At 49.6% G+C, this 25,865-nt stretch overlaps 1 protein-coding gene across 1 annotated transcript in view; it reads right to left on the reverse strand.

The window, feature by feature from the left end:
- Positions 1-9,815: 9,815 nt before the first annotated feature.
- Positions 9,816-25,865, reverse strand: part of POLD3 (DNA polymerase delta 3, accessory subunit) — a 24,836-nt gene continuing 8,786 nt past the window's right edge. Inside the window, exons 6-11 of the mRNA XM_026041547.1 lie at positions 24,404-24,476; positions 22,153-22,315; positions 20,667-20,779; positions 15,478-15,566; positions 14,544-14,625; positions 9,816-11,332 (exon numbers count right to left, since the gene is read on the reverse strand). Coding sequence (XP_025897332.1) covers positions 11,127-11,332; positions 14,544-14,625; positions 15,478-15,566; positions 20,667-20,779; positions 22,153-22,315; positions 24,404-24,476 — 726 coding nt within the window. The 3' untranslated portion in view covers positions 9,816-11,126. The remainder of the gene's footprint in view (positions 11,333-14,543; positions 14,626-15,477; positions 15,567-20,666; positions 20,780-22,152; positions 22,316-24,403; positions 24,477-25,865) is intronic.

Below are 25,865 nucleotides of genomic sequence, written 5' to 3' on the forward strand. Positions count from 1 at the left end.
CATGGGCAGTGTCCCCATCATGATGCTCATGGGCATGGACAGTGTCCCCATTGCAATGCTCACAGGTATGGACAGTGTCCCCAGCACGATTCTCATGGACATGGACAGTGTCCCCAAGATGATGCTCGTGGGCAGGGGTGGTGACCCCATTGCAATGCTCACAGACATGGCAGTGTCCCCATCGTGATGCTCATGGGCATGAGCAGTGTCCCTGATGTGATGCTCGTGAGTACGGGCAGTGACCCCATTGCGATGCTCGTGGGCATGGGCAGTGTCCCCATCACAATGCTCATGGACAGTGTCCCCAACATGATGCTTATGGACATAGGTAGCGTCTCCACCATGATGCTCGTGGGCATGGACAGCATCGCCAACACGATGCTCGCGAGTATTGGCAGTGCCCCACCATGATGCTTGCGGGTACGGGCAGTGTCCCCAATATGATTTTCATGGGCATAGGCAATGTTCTCGACATGACGCTTGTCAACATGAGCAGCATCCCTGAAATGATACTCACGGGCATGGGCAGTGTCCCCAGCATGATGCTCATGCCTGGGAAGTGTCCACGCTGCTATGCTCATGGGCAGATGTCTCCACTGTGAAACCTGTGGGTAGGAGCAATGTCTCTGACACGATKCTCATGGGTGCGGACAGACGTCCCCATCGTGATGCTCATGCATGGGCAGCATCCCTGGTGTTCCTGGCTGCGGGTAGTCACCCCCACTGAGATGTGCACAGGCAGACGTCCCCATCACGATGCTCATGGGCACAAGCAGACATCCCTGCCATGATGCTCATGCATGGGCAGAGGTCCTCACTGGGATGCTCATGGGAGAGGACAGACGTCCCTGCAATGATGCTTGTGCCATGGCACAATGTGGGAGGTGATGCTCACTCTGCCCTTCATGGTACTGACTCGGCTGCATGATTTGGCTCTTGAAGGTCCAGGGAGCACGGAGGGCACCAGAACTTGTCCTTGCTCTTGGGGCTCCTCACGGCCTCTCTTTGCTGGCTGAGTGATGTCCATGGTGGCTGTGGGATGACTTGAGGTCCATGTCATGGGGAAAAGGCTCATGTTTGCTGTGGGGCTGGGGTGATGCCCATGCACACAAGATGCCCTGGACATGAGGTGACCTCCATCCATATGTGATGTGTGTGTAGTCACCATGGGATCAGTATATGGCCAGGTCTATGTGGTAAATCTGGAGATGAGGTGATGACCATGGGCGCACAGTGATCACAGGGACGGGGTGACATCCATGTGTGCGTGGTGACCAATGGGATGTCCACGTGGCCGTGGGGACAGGCATYGACGGTGACCTCGGGGTGACATCCATGTGCGCAGGGACTGCGAGACCTGCTGGCACTGCTCCTCTTCCTCCCGTCGGGGTCCATGAGGGGAAAAGTGGCCACAAGGGCTGCATTGATGGAGGGGATTTGATCATTGCTGCTGAGCTCAGCGGTGGATTTAACGAGGCCCCGCTGGTCTTGGCCCCAGGGGAACACGGTGACGGTGACGGGTCCCTCCCTGGGGCCACGTGCGATGTCACCCTTTCCACCTCCCCCCAGCAAACCTGGGGCACGGGAGCCTTCGGCCTCTCCCTTCATCCCATTGCCTTCCTCTTGCAGAAGGCACTTTTCACACATCCACCCGTGAGGGCGGCAAAGACACCRCTCGCACCCAGAACCACTCATTTTTTGCAGCAAAAATGCCCAGAAATCAGCTCTTGGGAGGGGGCGAAGACAGCGCATCCACCCGACCTGCAGAATAAACCCCATTTGCCCTGAAAAAAGCAGCAAAGACGAGCAAAACGAAGTGGTTTCCCCGCTGGACGAACCGCCGGGCAAGGAGCTGCCCCTTGGAGCGGCTTCTGAGCCGGGTTTAACAGGGCCGGGCTCTGAATGGGCGCCCTGTGCGCGGGCCGCCCGCTCCAGACTTTTACGGCCCCGCGAAGGCCCCRCTGCCCTGGGCCGAACAAACAGCGGTTCTGTCTCCGCTCTAACGGGCCGCTCCACACGACAAACAAAAAGCGCCAATTCTCACCAAGAAACTAATGAGCCCTTCGGAACAGCCGGCCCGGGAGCGGGAGCGAGAGGAGGGAAAAAAAATCCCCCAGCGGGTGCTGGATGCCAAGGAAAATACATTTACCTAGTAAAGTCTGAGTAATAAGTGGCACTTTTTACAGCGCGAAGATATAACTTTTCATGAAAACACCAAATAAGGCTCCGTGCGAAAGGTGGACGGCCTTTTTAATATTTTTTTTCGCTTTTTCCCTCTTTTTGCCCCCGCCCTGTGGGTGTTTTTGCCCTGTTTACCACGATGGGTCTCGTCCGTAGAGCAGCCCGGGCTCTTCTGCCATCTCATGCAAAAGGAAAAGGGAATGGAAAGAAAAAAAAAAAGAAATGGAGCCGCTGTTCTGCGAGACTTTCTATTTTTAAAAGGTTAAAAATAGCTATTTTCAGACACTGGCCCAGGGAGCTCGGGGGTGAAGCGACACGGCGGGGCCCAAGGGAGTAAACAAGTGTCGGGATGTGCTGGATGGAGGCGGCGAGCGGCTCCAGGGATGGAATGGGCCACTGGCAGGGTCACCGCCACGGATCACGGTCACCAGCCTGGATCACGGCCACCACCATGGGCCATGGCAACCACCCTGGACCATGGTCATCACCATGGGCCATGGCAACCACCCTGGACCATGGTCATCACCATGGACCATGGCCACCACTCTGGATCATGGCCACCACCATGGACCAAGGTCACCAGCCTGGATCATGGCCACTATCCTGGATCATGGTCACCACTCTGGATCATGGCCACCACCATGGGTGATGGCAACGACTCTGGACCATGGTCACCACTCTGGATAATGGCCACCACCATGGACCATGGTCACCACTATGGACCATGGCCATCATCCTGGATCATGGCCACCACCCTGGACCACGCTCACCAGCCTAGATCATGGCCACCACTCTGGATCATGGTCACCACTCTGGATCATGGCCACCACCATGAGTGACGGCAACCACCCTGGACCATGGTCATCACTCTGGATCATGGCCACCACCATGGAAAATGTCCACCACCATGGACCATGGCCACCACCATCCCACTGGGAAGGGGCTATCTTGGGGGCAGCTGGATGCGGCCTCAGCCGCCCCGATGGGCTCCCTGGGGCTGGGAAGAAGAGGCGTTTGTGATAGGATCAGCACCCRAAGCACACCTGCTCCCAGGAGGGATGGTCAGTATCCAGTGGGATGCTCAACACCCTGGGATCAGCTCAGCACCCATAGGTGATCCTCAACACCCAAGGTGGGTGCTCTACATTCAAGGTGGGTGCTCAACATCCAAGGTGGGTGCTCAACCCCCATGGAGGATGCTCAGCATCCAGGGAGGATGCTCAGCATCCTATCACCTCCTGTGCCCTTCAGTCAAGGAGGACACGGTCAACTGCTCTCCAGTTTTTCACCTCCATGGAAGYGCCACATTCTCCATGGGCAGAAACTGGGCCGGGATTTGCAAGTGGCTTCTGGTATGTTGTCATGGTCCTTCTCTGTGAGTCAGCAGAGCAGATCCAGAGTGTGAGACATCCTCCAACACCTTGCAGGACAGAGCCCCGTGCTGGAGAACGTGATTAAAGGAGTGGGTAGTGCTGTGATTTTGAAGAGCAGAGAAATAAGTCATGGCTCTAAGGATACTGAACGAGACCTTTGGAGGGCTCTGCTCCAAAGCCCCCAGATCAGGGCCGGCATCAATGACCAAGCCAGAGCGGCTGCTGCGGGCCTTGTCCAGCTGGGCTTTGAATATCTCCATGGATGGAGACAGATACGATCAGCTTGGCTCCATTCTGCCCACAAGGAAAAGGGCTCCTCTTTCAGGGCCTTCCCCACCAGGACAAACAGACTGCAGGAATATTTCCAGTCCTGGAGAGGTGATGAAGCACCAAGGCTTTGCTGGGCTGCTCTGGGTGGCATTGACTGGATCTTGCAATGGACTTCAGCACTAACATCCATATCCCAGTCCTGTGGCAGCCCAAGCTCCTTTGGGAAAGACGTTCATATCAGATGAACCTCAGCTACCTCAGATGTTCTCTGAGGTGATGACTCAGAGCTCAGTGGGCCAAGCGTGGTGGGGTCCTTCCAGTCCCTGAATCAGACTTTTTGAGCCCTTCTCATCTTTATCCAGGTAACATGGAGCAAAAGGTCTCTCTTTTTGGCAAGAGGGAGCTCAGTGGCTACAAGGCTGCTGCAATAACCCCGTCCATCTAAACAACACTTCTATTTCTGGCCCATCTTCCAYGTCTGGGCAATGAGAAGAGCGCTCTGAGTCATGGTGACCCTGCACTGCTCGACTTTTGGTTCAGGGCCCATTCCTGCTTGCAGAGCTGGTGTTGGGAGTTTCTGGCGTGGATGAGAGRCAAGAGCATGAGCTGCACCTGCCTGGTCCACCTGCACCAGGCTGGGAGGTGTCCCAAGCTGCTGGTCCTTGGTTAGGCCATGGGAAACCACCAAGAAGCTGTGGAGGAACCAAGTGGTGTAGGAGGTGTTGGCTCATGCCAGGAACCCCAGGCACAGCAGCTCCCTTTTGGAGACCTCCCTCTCCTGCTGCTTCTGCGGGGATGGTTCTGCATCCCAGCAGTCCCATGAGAGGAATCCCGGTGGTCCCGGTGTGTAGGCCCACTAACCTGCCCTTGAACATCTTCTGTGGAAGCTATCAAGAGTTTTGCACGGCAAACACTTCCCAGGAAAACCACAGGACACCAGTTCTGCTGTTGGGCCAACTGCATGGGCTCGCGCTTGCCTTCAAGGGTGAGCTTGGATTGTGGGAGAGGTCCTTTCCGCACCTGCTGCCCATCATCCTCATCACTGACCACCATCCTCAGGGCTGATCCTCCTCTCACTGATCTTGCTGCTGTTGGTGATCCTGTTGCAATGTGGATTGACACTCCATTGGTTACCAGCAACGATGACTATTGCAGCTAGTCCCGTGTGGGAGGAAGATTTCTGAGCCCTGTATGTGGAGCTGGGGGRCAAGCACTGTGTGTGCCCCCAGATTTCCCAAAGCTCTTGAGCAGAATTATCATTTCCCTGCCATTTCAGAGCAAACCGACTTCACATTTTGCTCCAGAGGGTGGCTTGCAAATGGTTTTTCCCTTCCCCTCTCCTCCCGGCTGGGCTGGCTGCCAAGGAGAAGCCGCAGAAATCCTCGGAGCTGTGTTCACAGGAGGCAAACGTGCTGGTGTTTGAGCAAAACCCAATGAGCGCTGCTACCCTCGTGTATCAGCAAGGATGGGAGAGGGAGCACCTGGGACCCCAGCATGGGAAAAGAAGAAAATGAAACTCAATGGGCATTTTAATGGAGTGCCCTTCTTGTTGCACATGTGAGCCTGCTCCTGCAGAAGATGCTGTGGGGTCTCCTATGGGAAGGGTCTCCAAAACACGCTTGGAGGGGCTTGGGTTGAAGGTCTTCCCAGAGGAAAGTCTTGGGAGGACTTTGTGGGACCAGAAGTAGCATGGTTCTCCTATCCCACAACAGCATTGCTGCTCTGGGCAAAGGGCTGGTGCTCTCTGTGTCTTTGGCTTTTCTCCACCAAAGATGCAGGACTGCAGCTCACCCCAACCTCATGGACCAGGCAAGAGGGTTTCCCTTTYACCACTTGACCTAATCAACAGCTAATGTTCTGGCATAGCAAAATACACCTCAGAAAGGGACGAATCCTCTTTTGACCTTAGTCTTGTGCCTCAGATGACAGTCAATAGAAGGGCCCGTTCGCTCTGACTGCAAAGCATGGAAGACCACTGGCTGCTGGCAGAGGAAGGCAGCTCCTCATCCCAGTTCCTTAATTCCCAACTTTTAGAGCATCCCTTTTGCCTTCCCACCATTCAGAAGGTTTTGGCCATCTATTGCCCTTCCTGTGCTCCACTTGTTCCTTTTAGGGACAGGGTGACACAGCCGCTCCCAGCRTCTCAGAGAAGACATTGGAGTATTTTCCACTCCACCCCTAAATCAGATCTGCTTTTTTCTAGCAGATCTGTTAGTGGGATGGATAGATGATGGTCCATGGGAATGGCCATCCTGCCTGGATGCCAGCCATGGCTCCTGCTAGCCTGGTATGTCACTATTCCTTCGCTAACACCCCCAGATAAGCTCTACTTAAGCTCCTARCTGGCTATTGGAACCCCAAAAAGTCAGATTAGTAGGAGCAGTCACTGCTTTCTCCCTTGAAATAACAGAAAGGACCCAATGAAACACCTAAAAAATTCCCAGTGTTTATCCAAGCAACCCACAACCTTATCTCAGCTGCCTGTCTTTGCTCCTCCTTGCGGRTGCTGGATCACGGACGTGCAGTTCTCCACCGTAGGAAGGACATCTGAAGTCCTTAAGGCATCGCGTTCAGTAGATGGAGGATGAAAATGCRCAGCCAGCCAAGACTGAGGGTGAGCTTGGACTGAAGGAGAAGAGCAGAGACTCGGGCTCCCRTCCACCATCTGCCATGCACAAAAACAGATGTTTCCCTTTGACCCTCTGTGCTTCAAAAGAAAGCAAGCCAGCAGCATCGCACCACACAAGGCTGGTTTTAACCTCCGCAGTCTTAAATACTCTTAAGTAGCTGGGGGACAGCCAGAATTGTGGGATGTGGCCAGGCTGGAATGGGGGCACTTGTAAAAGGAGTGTTGGGAGGAGAGCAGAGAGGTGGGAAGGTGCCTGTTCCTTGTGCACGTCATGGTTGGAAGCCACCAGTTTCTGCAGAATGGAAGGGGGTGACCATCACAAGTGGTCAGTGTTCCCCATGGATGGAAGGAGTGGGTTTAACGGCACAAGAAGGTGACAAACCCAGAAYGGTTGAGGTTGGAAAGTACCTCTAGAGATCATCTAGTCCAATCCCCCTGCTCCAGCAGGGACACCCAGAGCATGTGGCACAGGGTGGCATCCAGGCGGGTTGGGAAGACCTCCAAAGAAGGAGACTCCACAGCCTCCCTGGGCAGAGGAGGAGCAGATGGAGCAGAGAGGGGGGCATGCGATCCCGGCTGGAGATGCTCCAATGGATGAGTGCTGAGGATGCAGGACAGCAACGCACGYGGTGGGACGGACGGCGCGAGGACCCTGACGTGCTCTTGAGGCACCCAAGCAACCCAAGGAGCTCGGGAGCAGCAGCCCATCAGCGGAGCCATCCAGRGGGATCCCACGGGGCAGGCCGGGCCGGGCACTGCCAAGCGCTGGCCCCGGGGAGCCGCTTTGCTTCCTTATAAGGCCCAGGAGCTCCGGAGCAGAGCGGGAGGCTGGGACAGGGCAAAAACGGTGCCTCTTCCTCAGCCTCCTCCTCCTCCTCAGAAGCTCTGCTTTGGCTATTGCTCTTCAAGGCAGCATAAGGTGTCCTTAAGCAGCTAGAGATCGTGTGGGCGACGAGGTGGGAATCTGCACCGAGGTGGGAATCGGCACCGAGGGGTTCTTGGCCATGCAGGACTTCACTGGGAGCTCACCCGTAAATTCAGCTTTCCAAGCGGTGGGCGTAAGGAAGGATGGAGGTTTGCATCCTTGGAGGAGGGATCCCAGCTCCATTGGGCGACTGACACAACGTTCCCATCCTGGATGTGGGATTCAGGAGCACCTTGGGCCAACAGCAGCGTTGAGTGACGTTACTTCTTCCTGCTTCTCTCTCCACCTGCAAGAGAAGGATGAAGTCTCCCTGGGGAAGCAGTTTGAGGGACCTTGSGCAAGGCAGCGCTGGGAAAGGTGCTCCTCGGACATCAACGTCCATGGTCTCCACCACAGCACAAGTGTTCAGGTCTTGTCCTCACCATGGTCAGAAGGAGGGAGATGCCCAGGGAAGCGCTACAAGATCTCCATCCCCAAGGTGAGGTTTTGCAGCCAGAGGACATGAAGAGACCTGAGAGGACAACTCCAAAAAAATACCAGGACTTCACAGAATCACAGACTCACAGAATGGTTGAGGTTGGAAGGGACCTCTAGGGATCACCTAGTCCCATCCCTCTGCTTGAGCAGGGACACCTAGAGCAGGGACTTGAGTCAATGTCAAGGCAGGAGATCTGCTCCTAGCTTTAAGGGCCTGAGCTTGGCCTTGAGTTGTCACCACCGCTTGGAAACTCCCATATTTTGTCTCTCATCAACCCCAAGCTACTGGGTTCCAACACGGCACAATTGGGCCTGCTGAACTGGACCCTGCAAGGTCCTGCTGCAGGGCCCTTGGCCCGTGCTCCAGGAGCCAGTGGAGAGACCAGGATGTGAAAGGACACGGACACGAGCACTTGGAACAACCACGGTCTCCACTGTGGCGCATGAATCCAAGGGTCTGGGCTCTGCTCCCCACCCTCAGTAGTGTAGAATTTGTTGGTTTTAGCTAAAAGCAAAAAACATTCCTTAAAATTTTGAAAGCAAGAAGCCAAGCTTAGACCTTCCTGCTCCACATCACCCTTGGGAGCAAGCAGGATGCACTGCAGCAGGTTCCTGAACAAACGCAGGTCCCAAATCAAGCTGCTTGCAGTGAAAAGCAGGTGAATTCCCCCTCTGCCAGCACAGAGCAGGGCACAGACGCTGTCACCTCCCCTTGGGAATGCCCCCTGTGGCCACCGACACATCCCAGCTCCTGCAGGCGCCAGGTCTCCAGCACGTAGAGAGCTGTAGGCACCTGGCAAGCATGGAAAGAGGGAACCTTCTCCCTTCGTTTGCARCTCTGGGGCCTCCTCGTTGCTCGTGGAGGCCACGCGGTGCCTGGGGACACTCAGGTGCCTCCTCAACTGCTGAGGGGGCATCCAGGGACCCAAGGCCCCTGGGGGGTTGGCAGGCCCCGGAGTGCAGGAGCAGGGGAGCATTAGATCATGATTTTGGAAGTCTGCAGTTCGCCTAGGTCCTGCTGCAGACATGAAGTCATTTTCCTGAGGAAGCCACGTGTGACGTTGCCTGGGTTGTGCGGGGAGCAGGTGGGAGCGCTGGGGCTCTGTGTCCTTTCCAAAGCATCAGAGGGTGACATGAGGTGACACGCGGGAAGAAAGGAGCTCCTGTGACATCCTTCACGCTGCTGCATTCAGTCAAACGAGGCTAGTTTGGAGCACTGTCCAGCCACAGGTTGGATGCCCTAAAAAGACCAGTTTAAGGTTTCCAGTTCTGTTTAAAGACCTTCCATTAATCACCGGAGTGAAAAACAGCAGCTTCTGGAAATCAGGGTGCAGCACCTCTTCCCATGAACAGCAACGACAAAAGAAAATCTCTCTTTAATAGGTTTTGTTACACAATGTTACTCTCCAAATTATATTCCCACCAAGAAAAACAGAAAAAAAAAAGTGCTATTTTTCTGGGACAGATACAATGGCCTTTACAGAATTTAAATCAAGATTTTGCTCCCCCTTTCCCAGTGGCTCCCTGCATCAGATACTCCAAGCAGAGCATGAGAGCAGGTTGCTGCRCCAGGTCCTTGATTTTGGAGGGCTGTGGAGATGGCAGCGCTTTTTTGCCTCATTCTCCCGTTCCTTTCCCTACAAACCTCCAAGAGGGAAAGCCCAAGGTTTATTTTTATGTTAACTGCCCTGACCTGCTGAGCCAGGGGCTGGATCCATCCGTTGAGGACACAGGCTTGGGCAGAGAGGCCGGTGCTGATGCTTTTGCTCCTGGTGCTCTCCTGTCTGCTATGAACACAAGGACAAYGTGACTTTCACTGAAACAACTCCTGATCGCTATTAAGGGTCTGCACAAAATCGAGAGTCAAGGACTTGATCTCCTGGCCAAAACAACTGTGCAGGTGCCACCAGTTTGGTGGCTCTTTTGCATCCCGTGTGTCACAGTAGTTCCAGGCTCCTGGAGGCTAAATCCTCTTTGCTTCACACCTTACCTACCTTTGCACCAACCAAAACCACTTTCTTGAGCAAAACCAACTTATCTGTTGGCCTAGCAACATTCACTGGTGACACCAGTTGTCCAACTGAGAGACCTCCCCAGACCCAACTTTGGATGCTCTGAGCATCCATCCTCTGGACAAACAGGTCTTCTATGCATCAAATGAGCACCCAAAACCAGAAGCATCCAAGATGATGAGTCTGGTTTACTTGAGTGCACTGCTTTATTTGTCTTTGATAGTTCTTCGACCCCCACTTGCTGTCAGATGTTTCCTTCAACAGGCAGATGACCAGATGTCCTAGAAAACACCTCCTGTTGCCTGGTTGATGCCTGCAAAAACTTCCTGCAAGCCAAAACCACCACCAACAGAAAGCGGCCGYGGCCAAGGACACCAGGTACTGCTGTTATCAGGAAGGTCCTCTAAACACCCTTCCCTCTGACTCATTAGCCTTCAGGGTTAACGCCTCATTAGTCTTCAGGGTTAACGACACAATTGCTTTCTCAATAACATTGGAGACCTTCCCCCCATGACACTGGAGCCAATTGTGTGGGAAGCCTTCGTGGTGTTTTCGCAAAGACAGAGCTCCAACAGTGTCCCAGACTATAATTAGGCATTTGAGTATTTTACAGAGGATGTATTCAACGAAGAAAAGGGTAAGAAAGTTTTATGTGCGCTGCTCTGTCCAAAAAAAGATTATGAAAGGCGCAGCAAAAGCTATTTACCAGCCTTGTGGGGAAAATCAAGTTCATTTCATTCAGTTCAAGCTGAAGCAGATGTTTGATAATTGTGTGTGTCTGAAGACCTGTTCAGTCACAGCTTCTAACCAGTGTGAATGTTTAGATCAGCCTGGACAGCTGGGAGGTGTAAAGAAAAGGGGGGGGAAGGGGGGGGAAGCAACAAAACAACCCCAAAAATGCCACAACTTGGGTTCTAAGTTAGCCCCTCCACCACACATGGAAGGGGCYTTCAACACTGAACACATAAAAGGCCGTATTAAAAAAATAAAATTTCATGTGACTAGATTAACAGTCTTTGAAGAGTCCCTCTASGTTCTGATTGTAGCTGGAAGTTTCTGTAGGGCTTAGTACAAATTGTTGCATTAACAGATAAACCATCTCCCATACAAAATCCAGTCCAAAGGGCTTACTTACACAGTAAGCAGAGTGTCTTACGTAACAGAAGATTGCAAGTTTTTGCCTCCAAAGCTGCAGCTCTCAAAGCTGCCCAACCAGTAACTCCTCCGAGCTGCCAAGGGGAGCAGGGGCAGGACCCAGCTCACTTCTTCTGGAAGAAACCCATGATGGAGACCTGTTTGTTGGCCTTGGTGGCGGTGGCTGCCCCCTTCTTTGGGTTCTTCTTTTCCTCCTTTGGTTCCCTCTTGATGGTGGGCGCGGGWGGCCTGGGAGCAGCTGCTGGCTTGGCCTTTGCAAAGTCATCCTCGCTGTCTGTGCAGGATTCACTCTCGTAAACCTTCTCGGTCACTGGAAAGCAAGAAACAGATAAATAAATAAAGGATAATGCACTACTATGCATAAGGAAAATGTATAAATAATGCCTATGCAGTGAAGAGCAGTGACTTCTCCACTGCAGCCTTCCTTTTACACCAGAAATGAGCATGTGGGGTTCAAGGAACACATGCCAGGCACAAGGAATTAAGGCCCTTTCCTCCAGGTTATGCAGGAGATTCAGGAACACTGGATCCCAGTACTTCTGGAGTCCAGAAAACTGGAGTTCAGGACTGGTTTTCTTTAYACTGTGTCAAATCTCCCTCTCTTCTTAAATATGAGAGGGAAATTTAATGACCTGGGAGCTTTAATGCCATCCAGTTCTTCAAAAATCGGTGAAAACATCTTGGTGTCCCCACAGACATCCACTTGCAGCCCTCACACTGCAAAGACCTGGTTGCTTAAAGACCTTTGTATCACAGAATGGTTAAGGTTGGAAGGGAAAGGAAGGGAAAAACGCAGGTGGACAAGCAGGGCAAATATAAAGAAATCCTTTTTCCCAAACTGGAGTCAGCTCCACTGAAGAAAGCTGGGGTAGATAGGAAGAAATGCTGCTATTCCAGCTTTCCCAGAAGGGCTCTGGTATTCTTCTACTCAGTCATTTTTCATTAGGGCCTGTATTCTTTTAAACAGATGTCTTAACTTCCTTACTTCTGGGAATCTAGCTTTAATGTGCATTAATACATCAAATTAAAGGAGGTTTTCTACGTCATCAGAGGTTAGGAAGAGAAAGGGTACGAAATCCTGCTCCTCGGTGTTAATGAACACTCAAGCAGGGACTATAAATCCAAGCTAACAACTTCAGAGGCGACCAGCTTTGCAGGGAGCAGCTTTAGGAGACCACCAAGCCAGTGGCTGAGCTTTACAAAGCTACTGAGTGTCACCCACGTTGGTAGTTGCTGGCAGCTCCAACGGCGGGTGCTTAATCCCCTCCAATTGCAGAAAACAGAGCTGAGATTAACTCCCTTTTTTACTCACCTGATCTGCAAAACTTGGTATTTGAGAGCCTGCAAATAGAGTGACTGATACAGAGCGGCTCAGCTCACAGCTGGGACTCCTTAAAGTAGARCTCTAAGCTTAAAAGTCACTGCCGTGTGACCAATTTACCTGCAATGTAGACATGTTTATTCCAAAACTGAGGTCCACGTGTGCCCTTTCAGGCTTTAGCAAGAGCAAGGTAGAAATGCATTAGTTTTAACCTCAGTAACTCCCCTTTGCTATAGATTGTGAGCATGCACTCCAYTGGTTGTGTCCTGGCTGACGCACAGTAACGTGCCTAGTGTTTGACCCCACATMTGCTTTAATTGCTCAATTTCCCCTCAGGGCTAAACCTCAAATTAGCTGTGCTTTTTGACACCAATTCCTCGTTGTTGCAGCTCTTGTGAAAACGATCCTTAAAAAAAAATAATAAATAAAAAAAAATCACAGGGAAAATGCAAGTACTACCTAATCTAAATCCCACCATTCAGCATCTCTATAAACTAGCCTTTTTTTGCAAAGAAAAAAAAAAAAGACATCAGGGAAAGAAAATTAGAAAATTGCAAAAGATAACAAGAATATGCATCAGCCTGGGAGATTTTGCAAGTTATTTGGCCTCCCTGTGTAGGGAAAGGGGAGGAGAGGGGGAAACTGGACAATAAGCAGAAGGCAAAYTCTGCATAACAGCCTGGCCTGTTTTTACTGCAAAAAGCAGCATCTCCTTCCCATGCAGTTTTTCAGGATCACGGATCCATCCATCTCTCCTTCCTAGATGGCCTATCTTCCAAACACACACCAGGCCTTGCATTTCCCTTTCCCTAAAATCACAGTGGTTCTGAACTGTGAAGCAAAGGTCTGGATTTCACAACAGGCTATTAAATCTGTGAGAGCGGGGAGTGGAGGGAGAAACAGAGGCAACCAGCCCAGCCCTGATGCCTTTGGAAAAGGCAAAACAGAGAGAAAAGCAAAATTTTGCTGGAAACTGAATCCGGAACAGTCATTCCTGTGAGCTCTGGATACAAACCTTGTTAAACTTCACTCCCTAGCTAATGCTTTTTTTTTTTTTGGGTTGTTGTTCTCTTTTTCTTCCAAGGGTTTTAACAGCTCTATCTGGGCTGTGAGTGCAAAACACCCCATCATGCAGCTGGCAAAATTGATCAACAACTTTGTACGAGTCCATTTCTTTGACAAAAACACTGCAGTACTTGAGATTTCAGTTACTATCACGGCCAGCTGATGAGCAGCCTTACGTTTCTTTAAAAAGAGACAATACAAAGCTAATAGGAAACATAAGATACGACCRTACAAACAGGTGCAAACAGACCCAAGCTGACTCATGTCCAGGCAGCTCCACGTTGGGGCCAGGCAAGCCTGCTTCTCTCTCTGCTTGTGCACGAGGGCAAAGCTGGCAAGAAGAGGCTCCTCTTCCAGGGCTGGCCGAGCTCCTGGTCATCTATTCAGATTGGATTCAGATTCAGCCTGGATTCAGACTGGGGAGCATTAAGCAGCTCACGTGGTTGGGCTGACAGCGGTGCTCTAAAAAGCATTTCCACCCTCTTCGCTTTTAAAGCCTGTGAGAAGTGTCTCTGAACGACTGCAGCTCTACTTTGGTGTCAGGATACAGGGGTAGAAATGAGCAGTGTTATTCCACAGCTTCTCAAGGTCACTTCTCAAGGAAACCATGCCTGAAATTCAAAGCCTTTGGCTTTCAATACTTCTGTGAAGCCTCTCTTGCCTCCAAATAGCAGGACTGTCCTTATCAGGCAGGACATCCTACCTAAGCTCCTGATGTTTCCTACTTGGACCCTGTTTATTTGGGATACTTAAAAAATATATATATTTATATATACAAAACTTAGAATGAAGCTGCGTTGCACAGCTCTGGAGACACAAGCAACTCTAACTTGTCTCCAAAAACTGGGCATTCTCTCTGTGTCATCCTTAAAAGCTTGTGTCTTTGGAGAGAGGAGCAAATGAAGATGTTCATACTGCTAGSAGGGAATGGAGAAGAACTGGAAGGAACTCAGAATATTAGATAGATTCAGTCCATGACTCCCTACCATTCCTTCACCAAAAGGGTGGGTACATCAGGCTGGGAACACGAAGCTGAAGCAAAATAAAGTGGTATTGTGAACCTCTTCCCAAGCCTTGGATAGGCCTGGCCTGAGAAAATAAATCTTCAGCACATCTCTAAGAGAGCTAATCTTACCCATGCAGCCTTCTTCTTCATCAATAAACATTTTGGATTTCAGCACACGCTTCCGTTTCCTCCTCTTCCCTCCAGCTGAAACCTGAAGGAGAACGTGGCAYGGTGAGAAACCAAAATCTAAGGTCTGAATTTTAATGTAATCAGGTTATAAGAACATCAGCACCAGGAGCTAAACCTTGTCTCTTCAGGCAAGCTGTGCACGTTTTGGTCACTAATTCTGGTCCTTCCCAGGTTACCTTGGTCTCATCTCTGCCAATGCCACAGTTCTCCCTATGCTACCAAGACAAATTTGAGAGAGGCAAAACAGAACTTAAATGTGGCCACAGCCTTTCCTGTCTGTAGCACAAGGGACTCACTCTCCCTTCTGGGGGACGTGACATGTTGAAATTTGTTTTGCTGGAAGGGTGTGTTGGGGTTGTCCCAACATACCCCTGAAGAACGAAAAAACAACAAGGTGTGCAAGGCATCTGAAGCCTGGTAATGGAATAACGGCACTTACAATAACGTTACTTGTATTTTCTCAGCTCAGAGGTTCCCTTCTTGCCAGTCGCAGGCCACCTCTCTTAGGCAGTAGCTTGTCTGTGCTACARGGCTGAGCACCAGGATTCTCTGGTTTCATTTCTGGCCCTGCCTGGACTGCTGAGGCTGAGATTTAGAGGGCAGGCTGCTCAAAGACAAGTCACAATTCAAAGAACCAGGAGGAGGGGCAAGACGAAAAAGGAAACCCCAGAAACCTGCACTACGTTGGCTGAAAAGCTGGAGTTTAAATAAAGTTATGTTCTAGAAAATGAATAGTGAGCACAGTGATTTTTTTGAAGCTGGGCTGTGTGCACAGGCAAGCAGGACCTTCCCCCTAGCTTTAACATCTGAAAAGTGGTTGGAAAACCTCCTATGAAGCAGGTAATATATGATAACCACCCCAATATGTTTTTACCTCAGTGGGTACAGGCTCCAATTCAGTCTTCAGTGCAGGTGGTGGAGACAGTGGTTTCTCTTCCTCTGGTGTGGAAGGTGGTGGGATATCTGCTAAGAAGCACAGGATAATTCCCTGGTTGTATGCAGGTCCACTGACCTCTTGCAGCCACTATTTTATCTCAGCTGATGTGATTTGGCTCTGCAAGTTGTACCTAGGTTGAGCTGTGCAACTTACACCTCAGGTCTGGTTTATTCAAGCCACGACTAAGTGGTCCAAGTTGGCTGGCTAGCTGCAGACAGAAGTCTAACCTGCAGTTCCCAAAGGATGGGGGAAAAGTGCATTCAATATTTTTGGTAAGCCCTAATCACCTCTCCCRAACAAAGCACTAAAATTAAGCAGAGAAACTGGAAAGTTTTAGCCACGCATTTCGCTTGCTCATCAAACAAGAGGCATTGTGATCTGTTTAGATATTAAAGGAGTCAGGGTTTAAAACCACATATTCCCAGCCCAGGGCATGACCTTAATTTCACTGGGTACCCCTCCCAGCACTGGTAAAAGAGCCCTTGCTTCACAAGCGGCGCTACAAATCCCAAATAATCAGTGCTATTAGCCTGAAACAGCCTTAATCCAAGAATTAAGTGCAATATACTATTACTCACCCTAATCTTGTTAATGGACATGCCAACCCTTCATGTGAAAAAAAGATACAGCTAAGTCTACCCTTTCATGTGTCATCGTGAGATCCAAGTTCTTCTCTACGCAGCAGAGGGGAGCAAGGACCAAGAGAGTGGAATCCTTTTGATGCCAAAACTAAGCAAAATGGGCAACGGCACCTTCACTAAGCTGGGCACAGCAAAACCAGCACCGGGACCTCTGATAGCTCCATAAAACAAGACCTGAGTGAAACCTGTAGGGCTTATATACATAGGGGAAAGACAGGGTGAGACCTTTGTGGACCTGGCAAAGGGAGAAAGCTCGGAGGACAAGGTATATTCAGCCTGGAGAAAACGGGAAGAGCAGCGCCCTGCATCACAGGCACGATCACATCCTGCACATCCTGCTGCATCACATACACAGCAGGCACGAAGCCCAGCTTGAGAGGCTTTAAATAGAGGCCCATCCAAATCCAAGCAAAAAAAYCACAGCTTTGTGGGTCCTGAGATGCGGGGGAGAGCTAGAAACGTGGGGCAAGAAACTCCTCGCCTGACCTATTGCTTAATAAGGACCACGGGGTGGGAGGATGGAGAGGCTGTTTGGCCTCTCTTTGCAGCCTCCGCTGGCTGTAGCTTGTGGTGCTAACACGAATTCTGCCTCTCGAGCTGTCCCAGGCGATTAGGTCAGCGGGAAGAGTTATGGCTGCGCCAGGCCCGCGGCCAGGCGCCCTTCGGAGGTTAAGAAGGGCTCGGGCGAAGCAGAGGTTGGCTGCCAGTGCTGAAAAATAAATTACGTTCTTCCAACAGGGCCTCGGCCTCCTAACTACTGCAGGGAGCGAGGCGCAGAAATGCGAATGGAGGGGAGGAACGTGACTCTGTATTTCCCCTTGCTGCAAAGGGCTGCACCTGGCAGCGGCGTGGAGATCAACCCGAACATCTGATCTTCTCAAAGGTGCTCAAGGGCCGGGCCGAGCAGAGCTGCGGAGCTGCAGGGAGCTCCAAACGCTTCGGATTTATCACCATCTCACAGCAACTGCAGGCTCAGGTGCCCTGAGCACCCAAGGAGCTTCATRGAAGAGCAGACACAGGGGTCAGATCCACTGTAAAAGGCTTAGGAGAGTCTAGGCTAGGAGGACTGAGAACTGCCCTGGTGGAAACTGCAGCTCCTGGTGAAGCAGAGGTTGATGAACGTTCTTCAAGATAATGTTTCCATCTCTACTGTTTGCATTTGGGGGAAACTGGGTGTTTTCAAAGCAGTTTCTGGCAAACAGAAAGCCTCTTCTCCCCACAACAGAGGGTTTCTGCCTACCACAAAGCTGCAACTCTCCCTTGATCCTCTTGCAGCCAGCAACAGGCAATAACCCCAAGTCAACCTGTAGCTGCTGCCCACAACTCACCCAGCAGCAAAAGCTGCACGAAACAGGTACAGGCTGGGCCACTGGCTGCACCAAGGATGCAAATCCTGGCTTTGTTCAGCTTGCTCCCAGCTTGCTGGATAAACTGTGAAAAGCTCCAGCGCTTCTGCTGTTGCTCTCGGAGCGACAGAGTTTGCAGGTTTCAGGGCCACTGAAATCCCCATCCAAAGTGGCTGTAAAACCCTTGTCAACACGATGAAACACTGCCTGTGTTGGTATAGCTGAGGCTGCCAAACCTCCTGTCCTCTGTGGACACATTCGGGTAGTTTACTCTGGCACTGGAAGCAAAACAACCTGCCCTGACTAAGACACCCTCACAGCAATATAACTTTTTAATGAAAAAAGTCATTTTGAACAGAGACGGTCGCCTCTTGCGCCTTCTGTGCTTTCAACTTGCTGCAATGAGCTGATGCTCGGGTAAGGATTGCTTCTGCAGGGCTGATATTGGTAACAGAATCACAGAAGAATCAGAGGGTTGAGGTTGGAAGGGATCCCTAGGGATCATCCAGTCCAACCTTCCTGCTCCAGCAGGGACACCCAGAGCACGGGGCACCCGCTCCAGCCCGGCGCGGTGGGAAGGTCTCCAGAGCAGGAGCCTCCGCAGCCTCCCTGGGCAGCCTCAACCAGGGCTCGGGCACCCTCCCACCAAACAAGTTCTTCCCCACGGCCACATGGAGCTGCCCGGCCTCCAACCTGCACCCACTGCCCCTTGGCCTGCCCCTGGCCACCACCCACAAGAGCTTGGCCCCTTCCTGCCTCCATCCTCCCCTCGGCTGCTTGCACACACTGACCAGGTCCCCTCTCGGCCTCCTCTTCTCCRGCCTCAACAGGCCCCGCTCRCTCGGGCTCTCCTCACACGAGAGCTGCTCCAGGCCCTTCCTCAGCCCTGTCGCTCTGCGCTGGCCCCTCTCCAGCAGCTCCACGTGCCCCTTGTCCTGGGGAGCTGGAGACGAGCACCCATCTCCCTTGCGACTCCAGCAGCACCCACTTTTCACCCCCGTTTGCCACTTTGAAGGGTAAACGCTCACAAGGTCCAGCTGCTGCACAGTTTGATCCTTTAAGTATTTGCTCTATCCAGTTTATACCCTTATGCAGTGCCTAACATTGTATTTTACACCTTACCAATTTGAATTCAACCTGAGTATCTGAGTTGAAACTTCTCTCCTTTGACCTAGCTGGATTTAGAAGGGCACAGCAGGAGCCAACCTCTAACGCAGAGCTGATCGAGTGGTTTAGATGGCCTTCAGCTTAAGAGAGCAGCTCTCAGCTCTTTGAAAAAGGAAATAATACAGYCTAACTTGTATAAAACAAAAATTTGTACGCAAACCACTATGATTCGCTTAAATCTGCAGTTCTAATGCCTTAACACAAAGCCAATTCTTCATATAGTACAAAGCTACTTCGCCAGGGAAGATGGAAAGACCAAAGACAACTCATGCAGGAGGAGCAGGAACACCAACCAAAGCATCTTCCAAATGAAGAGTCTGACTTTTTGCTTAGGAGCAGCTTAGATAGGGGTAAAATTCCCCGTTCTCCAAGAGAAGTAGGAAGGTGTCCCCAATTCTACTCTATTTCATGCCCAGGGCTACTCCTTTCGTRTATAATAAGACAAGTAGATCCCTAGTCTCACCAGAGCACCAACTCTATGGCTTTTGTTTGCCAATGCAGTTGAGCCACGCTTAAGATCCCCAAAACAACAGCAGAACAGAGCTCGTAACAGGGTCTCCACATGGTCCCACCACAAACCTGCAATTAGGGAGTCACTCCTGCCTGTTCTTGCTAGCAGAGAACTGAAGAGCTGCGAGATTCCAACCCAGCAAAGAGCTTCCAGGGGGCAAATGGGCTGATTTCAGTCTTCTTGCTCAAGAGCTACGCTGAGCTTGTCAGTTGGCCGAGTGGTGAGCAAATGGAAAGACCAGATAATAGCTCACAAATATTTAAAGGAATAAATACCAAAGAGTGCGGGCATATATATGTTTTTTTATGGCTAAACAAGGAGCTGCACACAAGGCATGTGATGAAATTACGACTGATCGTGAAGAGCAGCTTCCTGAGAGATTTATCATCCTGTGGAGCAGTCTGAGCAGACGTGATGGATGCCTGATGACAGAGATCACTTGAAATTGTGCTGGGCAAGAGAGAAACCATCAAAATAGCAGCCTTTTTGCCACCTAGATATCCAGTAGTAGCCCCCATGCCTCATTTTATTACAGATTCCCTTCATTTCACAGACATTTCTCATGTCCCAGCCATAATAAACAAGCAAAAAGCTTCGGTCCTCCTTCTGGAGCCCACCCCTTTGCTAACCCACCCCATTAGCTGTTTTATCTCTTTTTACTGGAGCKGCACACTACCCTGATGGTTTCAATTATTCGCCCATAATGATCTCCGAATTCTTTTCCCCATCAGCTCGCTGGATGACTGTTGCATTTCGCACTGATTCCCCCGCGCGCTTCCCGGCTTATTTTCCAGTTATCTACGTTGAACGGCATTTGTCACCTCAATTATCCAAATTCTTCGGCATCTGGCTCTGCTGCTCYGCGTTACGAGCCCAAAGCCTGCGATGTTCTGGGCACCCTTCTCCCATCAAAGCCAACAAACCCCGAGGAGACGCGGAGTCGCATCGGATACGGCTCGACTGTTTGAAAACTGTTTTCCCTCCAGTTTTTCGATTCTCTCTTTTTGGGAATCTGGCTTCCAGCGCTGCCTTCCAAGCCATTTCTATAAACAGCCYGAATAAAGATACTAAAAATGACCCTTGAGGGGTGGGGGTCACATAGCAAGTGTTTACAGCTCATCAAATGAGTTGGTTATGAGCAGTTATATAATTCTGGAAGGCGCTACRTCTTTCAGAGAGGTTTGAGAACCCATTTCACAGAGGCTGGTGCCACTGGCAGCTCACGCGGCGATGGGAGGGCCAGAGCCCAGCTAAGCTAAAACCAAGACTAAACAACTGAGGCATCTCAAGCCCATGCTCAAGTGCCAGCAGAAAGAAAGAGAAAGCTCCAACTACAGCCATATTTGCCCAGTCTTTAATCCTCTAAACTCTTCCCTCCATCGTTGACCAAGAGCCTTGGAGAGCAATGCTGTTGAAATGAGGCCCCTGACCTACATGCCTGGTTGTTTTCATATCTTTTACCTTCGTCATCACTGCTGTCAGACTGGAGCTGCTTGATTCGCCTCCTCTTTTTCTTGAGATTTTCGGGCTCTCTTTCCTCCTCATCACTTGACTTGTCCATCCTCTTCATTTTACTGGAGCAGGAAAAAGAGGGAAAAAAGGGGAAAAAGAAAGGATGAACGTGTGTTTTCTCCCCTGTATTCGTGACAACTACATGTTTATTCAGACATGTACATTTATGATAAAGGAAAGGAAGGAATCCGACAGGTCTGCACCTCAAACACAAGTATTACATACTCTGAAGCATACTCATATATGAGAGTATGAGGCACAGGACCTCAGCATACTCACATATGAGGGGCATAGGCAGCATGACCCTGCATAGGAGCATTTTTATGCTTCCCAACCGTACCCATATCCAGTTCTCCCAACGGCAGGGCTTTCCTCAGCCCCTCTACAGCGCAGCGTTTTGCCAAGTACCTCACCTAGCTTGGCCACAGCAACCTGGCCAAGAGCCCCTTACCGATCTGGTGTCTCGAGCTCCGGCTCCCAAACACCCGTGTCCCCAACAGGACGGCTCAGAAGCTCCTTTGACAGACTGCTTGCCACTGACCGCCTATGAGGTAGTGTCTCAGAATCCTGGAGCCCATTTTTAAAGACTACTGGAAAAATAAAATAGCTTCTTTCTTTCTTCGGGCTGGCGAGACGCGTCGGACTAACGAGCCTGGAGGCTAAAGCCCACATATCCTCATGGAGCTGGGACATCACGAGCAGCCTCCCCAAGACCACGGTGCCAATGTGCAGTTTCCAGGCCCGTGGCTTTTTGAGCAAGGCCATCAATAAGACGACGAGTTAGCGCTAAGTGCGATGGTGGGCTGGGTGATGTGCTCCCCTAATTAGCAAGAAACCGCCTGAGACCACTAATTAATCACCCACAGGCCACCAGAGAGCCATCAGACTGTAATGAGTTTTGGTCTCTGTCAGTTTGGGTTGGATGAAACACAAAGGGTTGAGCTTGAAACGGACTTGGAGGCTCAGCCCAAAATAAACCGGCGACATCGAAGGCTGCAGCACGTTAGCTGCAGCAAGCAACAAGCAGAACTTTGTGTGCTGGGAGCTCCGTGGGRATGAGCTGGGGGGGATGACCCTCCCTGCAGGGCAAGGTGCTCTTGCCAGCCTCCCCAAATTGTCCCGGGGTCCCCAGCGAGCCCGTTTGCAGCATGAGGTTGTGTCATGGAAAAGCCACCTCGTCCCACCGAGGCRGCCCTGGCCTGTGTCCCTTCCCAATTGCAACGGGCACAAAACGGCCCCGAGGCATGTACTGCACTAAATGGAAAAGAAATATTAGGAAAACATTCGAAGAGAGATCATTTTAGCCACGTTTAATGCAATTGAGGTGCTGGAAACAGGAGGTGAGCCAGCATCGGACGAGCAGCCAGCTCGGCACAGGCCATCAACAAGTGGGTTAACAGAAGGGATCACAGGGGCCCTGACAAGTGCTGCCCACCTTGTTTTGTCCTTTTGCTGAATTTTAGCAGACTCTGTTTTCCTCCCAGGTTTCTCTGCTGCAGCACTGGAGGATGATTCTGGTTCTGCAGCAGGACTTGAAGGCTTCACCACTTCTTTCTCTTCCTTTGGCTGCTCCGGTGCAGAATTCACTTTGAGTTTATCTGCAAACAGAGCATCAAGAATGAACAAACCTCGGGCATTAAGGGAGAACTGGAACTTGCAAAGGAGCTGGCTGAATGAAATGCTGCAGGCCAAGAAAACAGAAGGCACTAGAGACCATGGGCAAAACCATTAAGGGATCTAGGTTGACCAAACCACCACAGATGRAAAAATAAAATAATAGACATTGATTTCTGGCCCATCTACTGCATTAACACTCCAGGCCATGGCCAGTAGCTTCAAAAGTGCCCTGGCTACCTCTTCCCTCTCCACCTCCAAAATGGTCAAGAATCAAGCTGTTTTGGCTACGCAGCACCACGAGCAAGGACAGTTCTGCTCTAAGAGGCTTAAGCTAGTTCTAGGAAAGCACCAGCAGGTAGGAGGGGGCAGTGAAATAGTTTATCTGTCAAGCTGATGGGCAGAACTTTTAGCACATCAGCACCCAAATATAGTTTCTTATCCTCATTCAGCACCTTGACACACATGAAGAGAGGGCGAGCTGGAAACCTGTATCAACTCAGGGGCCTCAGGGAAGAAATAGCACGTAATAATGGCAAGAACCACACTTGAATAGGAGTAGAGGCTATTGGGAAGGCTAAAAGATGTCACATCAACACCTTTCTGCCAGCAAAACAGGCTGGTTGCTTTGCTGAGTGAGGGAAAATATCTCATGTTTAACAGCATGAATGACTGCTGATTTATCTGATTTATCATCAACACCACCGAGGTGGAGGACTCAATAGTTAACTTGGGGCTTTCTGGCAATAGTGAAATCTTTGAAGCCAGGAGAGACGTATCAGCATGGAGGAAATAAATCTCCCTCCTGGCCCCGACCTATCTTTTCTATATGCATAATCATTTCCAGTTCTGCTCCGTTTGCTCCGTCCTGATAAGCTCCCAAGTTTCCTTGGAGAGCAACCTGAGAGGGCTACGCAGCGAATCTAACCCCACGGCAAATCATGGGAACAGATCCAAGGAGATTCCTGCATCACTGACATTTATTGTCACCACTGCAGTTTCCTGGGTGTTCTCAACACAAACTTTGGTCCATAGATGTTCTCAAGAACTTATTTACGGCACTAATTGCCCTTAGCATTGGAAGGGCTGACTCAAAGTGTCCTCAGCTCCCTCAGCCTGAAGGTTTCTCAGAACAGGAGCTCAGAGATGCCCCACAGTGCTGTGCACTGTGTGCTGCAGTGGGCCCTGCAAGCACTAATAAGAGTCTCCTGTGAAGAATTTTGCCATTTATTCTCCTCCAACAGCTCTTCTTTCAATCCTCCTCTATTCTAAAAGCATCTTTTGAAGAAAGTCTGCAGCCCTTTTCCAATGCCTGTTCAACAGCTTCAATGTGTTGTCTTTAAACTTGAGTAATTTAGGTTGGAAGAGACCTCTGGAGACCATCTAGTCCAACCATTTACTCAAAGGGGAAAAAAAAAAAAAAGACTCCTCATTTTTCTACTCTGATTATTAGCTCTTCCATTTGCAACAGAGGAATTAACCCTAAATAGAACTATAGACTCTTCAGTGATTTGTGATGAAAAGCAAATGTCATTAAGACACTCTGTCTAACAGGTTTTGGCAATCGTTTCACCAATAGTCAATCCTCCAGCCAAAAAGTACTCACTTTAAATCAGTTTTCTTCGGCACTAAAAATCCTTCCTGGGTTAGTTTGCACAAATATGTCATTTTAATTGATCTCCACCCAGCAAGCTTTTTGTCAGAAAAATTCCACTTTAAACTTTTAATTTTTTTGCCTTGGGCTGCATAACAAAAGTTAACTCCTCYGAGTCCAAAAAAGCAGAGAAACTATATAGAAAATTGTATCAGCACAGAGAATATAGCCAAAAAGCAACTAGCTTCAAGCCTTATGGTTTGGAAARAGAGTTTTGCTCTTTTATACTTTAGTTATACCTCCCCATCACAACCACATAGCGAGGTACCAGGTAYCAGTAACTATTTTTAATCACCATTTAGCAAAATCAATAAATTTCTGATATTCTTTTGGACTTTTAGGTTTGTTTTAAACTACAGATGGTTGATGGCCGACCACAATGGCTTCAGAGAAGAGCTGTACGTTATAGAGCACTTACTCATGGCAGCTTTTCCAAAGAAGTTGGTCATCACGTTGACCTTTGCTGGTGGCTTGCTGCTCGCTGAGGACACCTGGAAGCAAAGACAAGAGTAACCACAGGGTTTGTGCTGCCTGCACTTAGCTCAGGATCCAGCTAAAACAGGCAAGGACACTCCCAGAACCCTTAAAGTGCAGCCCTCAAAACGCCTGCTGTTGATATTGGAAGAATAAATTGATTCAGGACACAGATTTTATTGACTAGTCAACATCTTAGATTTCAGTACTGGTTTAGGAGAATTCAAAGATCCTAAATCATGGATCTGAGACTACATTACTCACCACTCCTCAGTATTGCCTTCAAATCTAACTTAGGTCCCATTCCCTTCTGATGGCTGCCAGTGTTACTGAAATAAGTGGTTGGGATTTGGGTCAATTCCCAGTAAAGAATCATTCCTTTTGGGCAAAACAGCAGTACCTCAATTCATATTAACCAGCAGAGGAAAGACGACAGACTGGCCAAACCATGAAGACTTTCATCGAGCTACTCTGGCACATTGCACAGTTCTGCTGAGCTGTATGCAAAAAAAATCACTCTCTGTTCTGTTAATATTGCCACAAYCAAAATGAAAAATAAAATAAATTATATATATATTTAATTCTATATATATTTTTATTTTTTAATCTTTTGTGTATATAAAATTATATATAGACACACATACACATATATAAATCAAATACATTCTTCTTCCTTGTGATCGAGATATATATATGTGTGTGTATATATATACATACATATATATACACACAGACATATACATATATATATATATATATATATCCCCATCCCAAGGAAGTTTGGTCTCCTTTTGGCCTTTATTTTGATGAGAAAAAAGGCAATCAGCCACGAAAGTTTCCAAAACACAGGCAAACATATTTCATCAGTTCTAAATTCAACCTAAAATCAGAAAACCGACCCCAAACCTCCKCATCYGTTATATAAAAACAAAAGAAAAAAMCAAAAAGGCCAAGCCACATGAGTATTTTAATAACCATTTAACAGCCCTAGGGCTTTAAAAACACTTTTATTAATTAAAACAAATTTATCCTGGAGTGGCAAAAGAAAAGCAGTGGAGAAGATAAACATTTTAGTCCTGCACAGGTCAAACTCTGCAGCGTCCCTCACAGACCAAGTTTAAACACCTTGATTAAGACCTGGAAGTCTCACATGGTTCTTGCTGCTCCAAACAAATCCTTTTAAGCACAGCTGGGGTGTATCCCGCCATAAGCAAAGGCAGGGGAACAAAACTCTCTTTTTTTGTAGCTCTGCTGGTTTATTCCAGCCAGGGACCTGGCTCAAAGCTGCCAAGTTGTGGCACAAACTTCTACGGGCGGCACAATATAGGTTGTTTTACAGACTATGTTTTACGGCTGGTCTCGATGATCTTGAAGGTCTTTTGCAACCATAACGATTCTGCACTCCT

Source organism: Nothoprocta perdicaria, unplaced genomic scaffold (assembly GCF_003342845.1).
Source record: "Nothoprocta perdicaria isolate Ctin4 unplaced genomic scaffold, notPer1 scaffold_288, whole genome shotgun sequence".
In the NCBI taxonomy this organism is placed as follows: domain Eukaryota; kingdom Metazoa; phylum Chordata; class Aves; order Tinamiformes; family Tinamidae; genus Nothoprocta; species Nothoprocta perdicaria.